Source organism: Aplysia californica, unplaced genomic scaffold, assembly GCF_000002075.1.
Source record: "Aplysia californica isolate F4 #8 unplaced genomic scaffold, AplCal3.0 scaffold00022, whole genome shotgun sequence".
NCBI classification, from domain to species: Eukaryota; Metazoa; Mollusca; class Gastropoda; order Aplysiida; family Aplysiidae; genus Aplysia; species Aplysia californica.
The window spans coordinates 550,243-560,319 of NW_004797292.1; the positions used below are offsets into that span (position 1 = coordinate 550,243).

A 10,077-nucleotide genomic window follows, 5' to 3' on the forward strand; every position below is an offset into this window, starting at 1 on the left:
AGAGAGAGAGAGAGAGAGAGTGTGTGTGAGTGAGTGTGTGTGTGTGTGTGTGTGTGTGTGTGTGTGTGAGTGAGTGTGTGTGTGGGTGCGTATGTGTGTGGGTGCGCGCCAACTATATATCCACTGAGAAACTCACAAATAGAAGATCAAGTTCAAAGACGCTGAGGTTATTGTTTAGAAACAATCCTGTAGTATTTAAGTAGAACCCATTGTCTCGCGTACTTTAATCACCTCATCATTTGAAAATGTCAGGGGTTTATTTCTTTTCCTTCGCAACCGTGACATTTTGAAAGAAGAAGTTCTGCCAATCTAACTTTGATGATGTCTACTATTATTTTAAAGGTATGTCTTTAACAAGCCAATAAATGTTGTGCATTTGATTTGTAAGCAGAAGCCTCTTTCATAGCTGCAATTGACTAATTGTAAAACCTTACGTGAAAGACGTGTTATTTTCTGGCAAATATTGTCGCAACATTAACCCTTTGGCTGATGTAGGTTTGCTCCCCCTGTTTTCATATCGACAATTTGTCAAAACAACCTCTCCAAAAAATGATTGCCTGCCATTGATATTGTATTATAAAAAATTACGAGAGAAGCGTATTTTATTTTTCTGGCAAATATTGACACAACTTCGACCCTTTGGCTTATGTAGATTTGCACCCCTTGTTTTGGCATCGACATTTTCCCAACATAGCTTCTACACAAAATGATTGCCTGCCATTGATATAGATCTACTTTGAAACTTAACGAGGGGTGTAAATTATTTTCTGGCAAATATTGATGCTGCTTCGACTCTTTGGACTATGCTGGTTTGCTATCCTGTTTTCATATGGACAGTTTCTCAAAATAGCCTCTCCAAAAAAATGATTGTCTTCAATTGACTTATTATAAAACTTTACTTGAGTGACTTATGTTATTTTCTAGCAAGTATTAACCCAACCTCGACCCTTTGGCTTATGTTGCTCTGCACCCCGCGTTTTTATACATCGACAGTGTTAAAATTGTAAACGGTCTTTTTCAACGCTCCCATGGTCACACTTTAGATCATTTTGTGGGTAGAATTGTTCTGCCCTGCCTGTTAGGACCAATACAGGTTGAGTGGGATGTTGAATCTTTGCAGACAGACGGAGATATTCGATAAGATATAAATTGTTTAACCCTGTTCTTAGCCACTTGTTGTGACCGACTGCCTGAAGGCTAGGATTTTAATCCGAGTGGCTATCAAAACTTTTTGGAACAGCCTGGAACATTTTTTTTCAAGCCGTGGTGGACGGCCTCCTAAAAGATCTCCATAATGTAAAAAGGGGGCATAAAACGGTTACAGTACAGTCAACCAATCACTAGTGATGATGTAACACTTTTTCTTCACTTATAATAGCCTGGCATGTAGTACATCATTAAAAAATAAATCAGATAATGAAAATGTTGCAGCGTTTTGCGACAGCTTCAGAAATTATTTGAGATTTCGGTGTCTTCATACGGGGGTTGGGGGCGGAAGGGGGGGGGGGTGGATTTGAAGGTTGGTTTATAGAGGAACACTTTTCGATTCAGGAATAAAACTCGGAGGAAAAATTATACGCTATGTGAAAAGGCAAGGCGCATGGTTCGTATTTATCTGCACTGGTGACGTATTCTTTGCGTCATATAATATATAGAGTATGGAGAGAGTCGGTGATCCTTAGTGGATTGAATCTTATTACTTTAAATTTTTGTTGGCGAAGGAGAGGAAGGGAAAAAAGCGCATCGATGGAATGTTTAAGAAGCCAACGTCACAGATGAAAACACTGAAAAAGAGACAAAAGCAGTTTCTAGGACACTTGAATCGGCATAAAAGCCTAGCACATGTTACTCTCATTGGAAAAATATAAAGCAATTAAGGTAGAAGTAGACCAAAAATAACTCATTTAGAAAACCTGAACAGATGAGTAACGGAATGGAAAAAGACCAGGGTAATATCGATTTTTGGAGAGCATCCGTGTAGAGAAATGAGTGCCAAACTATGCTGTTCCCATGTCTGTTTCAGTTCTGAGACTTGAAGAAGGTTTAGTGGTTAGCTAGGCGTGATGGGGACGGAAACCAGTCTTTGACTTCAACAAATTCACATTGGGGTTGAATCATGTGTGTTTAAGGAGGAGAAAAAAGGGAGGGGGTGGGGAGGTAGAGGAGGTTTTTTTCCCTCATCAGCAAAGGCAAAAGGGACGGTTGAGGAGCTCAGTGAAGAGACAAAAAAAACAGCTGTTCCAACACGTGTCCATTTTCTGTTCCAAATGTCAACAGACGACAATTTTCTGAAAGAATAATAGTCCAAAGATGCTGAAGATAATTAACCCAAGCAGGGACAATTAAAGGCGTTCCTCACAGAACCATAATAATCTAGCTGGTGCCGGAGGAACTAATTGTTTTAGCGGGGTCAGAGAGGCGTACGAACAGATATTTTTTTGGTAGTGATTTCAAATTATTCTACGTGGCAATTTACGATAAGTAGTCTTTGTAGTAGGAGTGAAAGCTGTCGTTTACTGAACTGAACAAAGGTGGCTTTGTAAGTATGAGAAATTTGCGTACATGGGTGATGATGGATAGGGGCTTGGGGATGAATGCTGAAGAGCATTATTACATTTTGAATTGTGAGCGTGGCTGCTTGGAGTGCGCTCTGGTGAGCTTTGCTCCTTCTTTCCTATCAAACGTCTATTGTCATTATCTCTCGACCTTCTTTTCTTTGTACACAGTAATACCTCTAATCTCCGGCACTTTTAAGATCTGCCTCTGTTGCTAGTACCGTTAAACTCTTACTAAAACTAGAACTAATCTGAATTATGGGTTGTCGAAATTGAAATGCAGTGGAGTCAGAAGATTCGAACCTTGGATTAAGGATCAAGTGGGACATGACATATCAAGAATTCGTTTTCCTACTGACTCCCTCCCCCCCCCCCCACACCCCCCCCACACCCCCCCCCCCACCCACCAGCAGCAGAAATAAGGAAAAATCAATTTATGTTGAGAACTGTTCTTTCACTTCAACTGATCTAGGGAATTGCTTGATTTCTGTTCAGTTTTCTGTCTAACCAGTATGACCACTAAACGTCCGATCTTGCACAAAGAGATGCACCTGACAACCTCTCATGGTGGAGCACTCCTCCTAAAAACCAATAATCTGTGACACGATGCGGTGGAATCAGGCACTCGTCAATTTTTGGACGTATCAAGTATAATCTTAAAGCTTGTTAATTTGTCTTACTTTCAATGAAAAAACAAACAAACCCAACAACTCATCTGTCTTAAATAGAAGCTGAGATATTTCAATTGAAGGAGGTTGGGGTTGCCCGATTTTAGAAGTAAAATTTACCGGGAAATGGCCGCCAAAGTTAGGGGACTTCCAAAGCTTGAAAGTTCTTGGAAACTGCAAAATTACATTTATAAAATGCCTTTAAGCAATGTTTGTAAAATCCACACAGCAGTTTCTTTTGAAATGGGCCTAAATGGTTCTGGGCCTAAAAACGAAAATAAAAATGATAAAAATTGCCAAAAAGCAGAAAAACGCTGGTTTCTTCGATTTCATCACTTTGGCGAGCGCCTGATTTCACCCCGATGCCCCCTCACATTTGGTCACTTTTAAACACAAGGAAGCTATCCCTAAAAATGTCGTTTTGAGAAAATCGAAGGTGAAAGTTTGCCCCGAGTTTAGTTTCTGTAAAAGACAAGGAGAATTTTCTCTATAACCAAACAAACACTGTATACACACCAATGAAACCAAACTTCTCCTATAGGTAGGGTAATGCCCATTTTTGGGGAAGGTCAAGATTTCTGGAAACCGCCGAAATCTGGGTAAGCACGTTTGTCCTTAAATGCGACCATTTGTGTCGGCGTTAAACACAAATGCACAAATGTTCCTAGAAATGTAGGCCTACTCTGAAAATCTCCGGCGTCTGTGGTGTTGCGGTCGGTCGCTTTGCCGTCGCGTACAGAAGATCTGAGTTCGACTCCTGGTTGGGAAGAATTTTTATCGATTATCTCATCGTTTTTTTATGGGACGTTGTATCTCTCTCAGCCCGGGTTGGCACGGATAGACGGGATCGAAGCTTGCGTCCTAACTAAACGATTTTAATTATGTCAATGGGGGCGTAAACTACGTACATAAAAAAAGCTAAAATAAACCTAGAGATATCCTATAGAAATAATGCCAGATCCTTTTTCTCATTTACCACTTTTATTTTTTTTTCTCTCCAATCTGTCACTCCTGCCTCTTTATTTCCCGCCTACCGACTTTTCACTTTCCCAGAATTTTTTTTAATGTGTGTGTGTGGGGTGGGGTGGGAAGGGGGGTTCTCATCTGAGGTAGCGTGCGGTGATCTTTTCAAAACACATTGCACGTCTCTTGTGCCCTTACAAGTACAATAGACGATACGGCATTAACACAAGTACATGTAATTACATGTGCTGCCACATGGCGACATGAAGAGAGGCAGTTGTCTCGCCAAATGGAAACTCACAATTCTTGACTTTTCAGTTATTTTTAACAAAAGAATGTATTGACTTGTACAAAGACGTATTTATTCCCATACACAATGGCTGTTTCCTCATCAGCCCTTATCTCTGTCTCACATCCGAAGAAATAAACAAACACACACACAAATACACAAACTCATGGTGTATTCACCAACCTTAATCCCAAACATTCACACAGACACACACCGATAAACACACATACGCGTACGCACACTTTCACTGTGTACTCACCAGTCTGTCTGTCTGTCTGTCTCTCTTTCTCTTTGTTTCACCCCCCCCCCCCACACGGTGAACTCACCAGCCCTTATTTGTTATCGCACTATGTCAACGTCTGCTGGGTTTTTTCTCCCCAGAGCCAGATGATTCATCACCAGAAGAAGGTCACGTGACGATAATGAGGATTCTATTTATAGCCTCAAATTGACCAAATTTTATCGGGACAAGCCAGGAGGACCACATTCCCAAGATGCAGTGGCGATTTTCCTTCGTCCGGACCCAGATATTCCGCAGGAAGGTGAAAAAAATCGTCAAATACTTCCTCGCCTTCATCATCGTCGTCTTTTTCCTCCTCCTCCTCATCGCGTCTGCCGAGCAGACGTGCCCGCCGGAAGGCTGTGGCAAGGTCACTGGCGGTCAAGCCAGCCCCTACGTCATCACTCACCCTTACAGACACAGGAGGCCGAACTCCGACGTTAAGAGGATACTCAGGTGGACTGGCTTCTTCGAGGACTTGTCCTGGGAGGAGACAGATGACTCTTACTTCCAGCCCTGCAAGGTGAGAGATAACGCTGAGCATACTTTTCATTCCGACTGGCGTCTGTGGCGTAGCGGCGTAGCGGCTAGGAGATATTATTATGAGTTCAATAGCTGCCTGTCTGCCTGTGTGTCTGCCTGCCTGCCTGCCTGCCTGCCTGCCTGCCTGCCTGCCTGCCTGTCTGTCTGTCAGCGTGCAGGAGACATCAGTTCAATTCCAATGTTGGACGAATTTTGATCGAGGTACTCATTTTGTCTGCTTGGACGTTGTATCTATTTCAGCCCGAGCAGGTTGGAAGACAGCCTCCTAGATTATCTAAATTGTGTCGATGGAGACATACAAAAACACCTGCACGTATAATTTTCACTTCTTAAATCCAACAAATGAAATAATATTATTTCTGCTGCATACTGCCATAAGACAAAGATGTTAACCCATTAGACTGAGACGTGTAGCCCTGACGTTTATGGTGTGTCCACAGGTCAACAAGTGCACCATGACCAACGACCGCGCCCTGCTAGACCAGAGCGATGCCGTACTGTTCCACGTGGGGGCGCTGTGGAACTTCTGGAGGGGTGCGAGCCTGCCCAGTAGACGGCACGCGCATCAGGTGAGTTGTTGGTGGTGGGTAACTGTGTGTCGTGAGTAGAAAAAAAGGTGTGTGTGTGTGTGTTTGGGGGAGGGGGGTTACCACATTCTGTTTCTTCAAGTTTGTTTTCATTATCTTTGATAAATTTTCTGTATTCACAACTGTGAAGACAAGTTGACATTGTAAGGAATAATACTACAGTTTATTATTATTAGTGATTATCTACCTTACTGGATTGTTATGTTTCTATTGGAGTGACTATTTGGAAATGTTCTCTATTCCAACATTAGAAAGTGACTGCTCTTTAGTTGAACTGAAATACTTATATATGTATATCACCAGTCTGTGGTGTAATGGTTAAGCTCTTCGCTGTCGTATACAGAAGACTTGAGTTCAGTCCTCAAGCTGGGAGGCTTTTTATTGCATTTTTGACTCGCTGATAGGGTACACTATAACCGAGAAGGTGTATTTCTGAAAGCACGAGAACAATTCGGACCTCACTCCGTTTTGAACCTTAAATTTCTGTGTTTGCCTTCAGAGCTGTTACCAACAGCGCCAAAATCGACGGTGTTGTTTGCGCTGACTTAAATTAGGTTTAGTCGATGGTCGCCAGAGAAAGAAAACAGTTTTCCTGAATGTTTTCTTGGTTGTTTTCCAGTTCTTAACATGCTACCAAAAGCGGCCGTGTTGTGATCCGGTGCGGATTACCAGTCGATGGAAGCGAGGACACTGTGGGGACGTTGTCCTAGTTTGTCCTCACAGGATCACAGCTTGGCGATACATCACAGAAAATAGTACTCTTTGTCTTTCTCCCCCCCCCCCTTCCTCCATCTTTCTGTTTCTCAATTTCCCTATCTTTGTCTCTGTCTCTGTCTGTCTGTGTGTCTGTCTGTCTGTGTGTGTGTGTGTGTGTGTGTGTGTGTGTGTGTCTGTCTGTCTGTCTCTCTGTCTGTCTCTCTGTGTCTCTCTCTCTCTCTCTCTGTCTCTGTCTCTCTCTCTGTCTCTCTCTCCCTCTCTCTCTGTCTCTCTCTCTGTGGCGTCAGTAGCCAAGGGGTTAGGCTACCTGACTTGTAATAATGAGATTGCGAATTCGGGGATTCGAGCCTCATCTCGTCCGACGTGATGTCCTTGGGAAGGGGACTGGACTTGAAATTCCCAATTGGCCCGGTCCTTTCGGCGATGGTCGTTAAATTCAGAGGCCCGCCTCCTAAATGACCTAATAGTGTTGATAGGGGCCTTAAACCTGTACCGTTTCACCATTTCTCTCTATTTCTCTCTCTCTCTCTTTCTCTCTCTCTCTCTCTCTCTCTCTCTCTCTCTCTCTCTCTCTCTCTTTCGTTTTAGCCTATTTAATAGTTTGTTTACAGCACCGTGCTCCATTCAGGTGTCAAAGTGTCTTGTGTTTACGGCACAGTGAACGTGGCCTCTTGAGTCTTATATTTGTATGGCACGACTTGTGTATCAGATTTCATATTATTTATCTACACGTTTATTTTTGTGTGTATAAATCATTTTTCCCAGATATTTATACCTTCGGCGGTTATCCTTAGAAGGCGTGTTGTTACATAAACAAGCAGCTTGCTACTGTACCTTACTTTTGTGTTAAAACAAAAAAGACACACTCAAAAAGAAAAAAAAGACCCAAACAACCCAACAAACAAACTAAAAAAACAAAAAACAAAAACAACAACAAAAAAAACCCCACCAAACAAACAAATCCACAACTATAACGAGCAAAATAATATTTAAAAATTGTCGGAAAGAATATACGTTTTTGAATTATGACTTACACTCTGATTAGCAAAAGATAATAATAATAATAATAATCTTGATCTTTGATTTTTTTTTTATCTTTTCAGAACCATCGGAGTCTGTGTCGGCCGGCGGTGACGTCTGCCTGGATTACACATTCCACCAATGAGAGCCGAGCATGAAGCATGACGGGGTCGTTGCTATGGACGCGACCTCTCGGGCAGAGGAGACTACTGCTGACACTTGTTTGGATCTTTACTGCTGTTGGATCTAGTTCTGGGCAAGGTAAGACAACCCGAGCTTTCCTCTAACTGTTTGTCTGTTTGTCTGTTTTCTTTTCTGTCTAGCTGTCTCTTTGGCTGTTCGTCTTCTCAGCTGTCTTTTTGCCTGTCTGCTTGTCTGTCTAGCTGTCTGTCTGCTTGCCAGTCTACTAGTCTGTCTTCTTTTCTGTCTACTTGTCTGTTTAGTTTTCTGTCTAGCTGTCTGTTTACTTATCTGTCTGCTTATTAGTCTAGCTGTTAATCTAACTTCTGTGCGGACCTGTTGTTCTGTTTTTGTGTCTGTTTGTCTCTCTTTCAATCTGTCTGTCAGTTTGTCTGTCAGTCTGTCTCCCTCTCTCTCTCTCTCTCTCTCTCTCTCTCTCTCTCTCTCTCTCTCTCTCTCTTTCTATCTGTCTTAATGTGTGTCTGAGCATCTGTCCGTCTATGTCCTTCCTTTCAGTCGCAAGATCTCCTGTTTAAATATGAAATTGTATCGAAAAGCTCTCTTTTAAAAATAATATGCTGCTTTGAAAATTCACTGGGTTAGTCTTTGTGTGTGCGTGAGTACTGTGTTTGCAGAGAAAGGAGACAAAATATTGCTTCTTTTGGTGCCTCTTTTCGCTTGAAATTTCTCTGATTTTCAGAAAGATGCATAAAAAGAATCAAAGTGCTATATAGAGAAAAGAAACGCACAAAAAGCCCCACAAAAACAAACAAAACAAAACACCCCTCCAAAATAAAGGAAAGAAAGAAAGAAAAGAACCGAAAAAAAAGAGAAAAAAAAGAAAAACGTACAACACGAACAAGAGTGCCGACAAAATACGAGAAGGAAACGTCATCCCGGGGGGAATGTAAAGCTCTACACATTTACATGTAGACTCCATCTACAGAACAAGCCCCATAAGCCTGGCTCTGTCTTAAACTGTCTTACACTGTCTTGCACTGTCTTACACTGTCTGCCCGCATCCAGACAAGCCCACCCTCCCCTACCTCTCACCCCACGCACGGCTCGTGCACAATATCGATACGACATAGGCCAAACATCTATTGCCTTTTGCCATGGAAGCAGAAGAGAATATCATACATTATATACTCTTGGCGATCAACATGATCTGCTGTTATGACGCGCACTCATGCATAATCTTTGCGGGAATTTCCATTTTAAATATTGGGGATTTTTTTTTTTTTTTTTTGGATGGGGCGCGATGACCGTAGAGTGACGTGCATTCTTGCTTGTTGGCTTGTTGGTACTCGAGGTTTGGGGTATTAGTTAGTTGTTGACGGACTATTGGATGTTTTGATTGACGTTGTGAATTATGGTCAGTCCCCTCTTGTCCCAACAAAAGTTGCGACCCCACCCCCACCCCCCACACGCACACATGCACACTCACACAACTAAATAAATGTAATCATGTGACCCTATAAAACGGACCCCTTCCCCCCCCCCCTACCCTCACCCCCCTCTCCACCCGACCCATTCTATCATACCCCAACAACATAAAATAGTGCAACACCCATGTACCTCATAATTATTACATTACCCCATGACATAGATCACGAATCTTGCATTACCCCATGACATACACCGCGAATCTTACATTTACATTATCCCGCGACATAGATCAAGCGTCTATTCCTCCCGCCCCCACCCAGTCCACTACACCCCAACAACAAGTACAACCCCCCCCCCCCTAAAAAAACAACAACAAAAACTCCACTAAGGCCAAGCTGATTGACGGTAACGGGAAATATTTGCCACGAACTCATCCGGTAAATATCATGACGTTTTAGGGGGTAAAGTAGTTTATTTTTATGGGGAAGAAATGTTACGATTCCTTTAACAAAAAATCGAAGTGAGTGAGAGAGCAAAGGAGCGAGATAGTAGGAGGGAGAGAGAGAGTAGGAGAAAGAGAGAGTGGGCAGAGAGAGAGATAGATAGATAGATAGAGAGAGAGAGAGAGAGAGAGAGAAAGAAAGAGAGAGAGAGGACGTAAAGGCAAACAGGCAGATAGACAGCGAAAGAGAGAGAAAGAGAGAAAAAAGACAGGGACAAAGATATAGATAATATTGAACGAAAGAGAGAGACAGCCATAGACATATAAACACACTCACATAAACACACACACACACACACACACACACACACACACACACACACACACACACACCCTCGCATACACACAAACGCACATACAATGAGAGATAGAAAGAAAGAGACA

The 10,077-nt window shown here is 42.4% G+C and overlaps 1 protein-coding gene across 1 annotated transcript in view; it reads left to right on the forward strand.

Annotated features, from left to right (window-relative positions):
- The window catches only part of LOC101849109 (alpha-(1,3)-fucosyltransferase 7), a 55,687-nt gene that overhangs the window by 23,581 nt on the left and 22,029 nt on the right, over positions 1–10,077 (forward strand). The window contains exons 2-3 of the mRNA XM_013088134.2: positions 4,857–5,278; positions 5,739–5,867. Of these exons, the coding sequence (XP_012943588.2) occupies positions 4,970–5,278; positions 5,739–5,867 (438 nt within the window). The 5' untranslated portion in view covers positions 4,857–4,969. The remainder of the gene's footprint in view (positions 1–4,856; positions 5,279–5,738; positions 5,868–10,077) is intronic.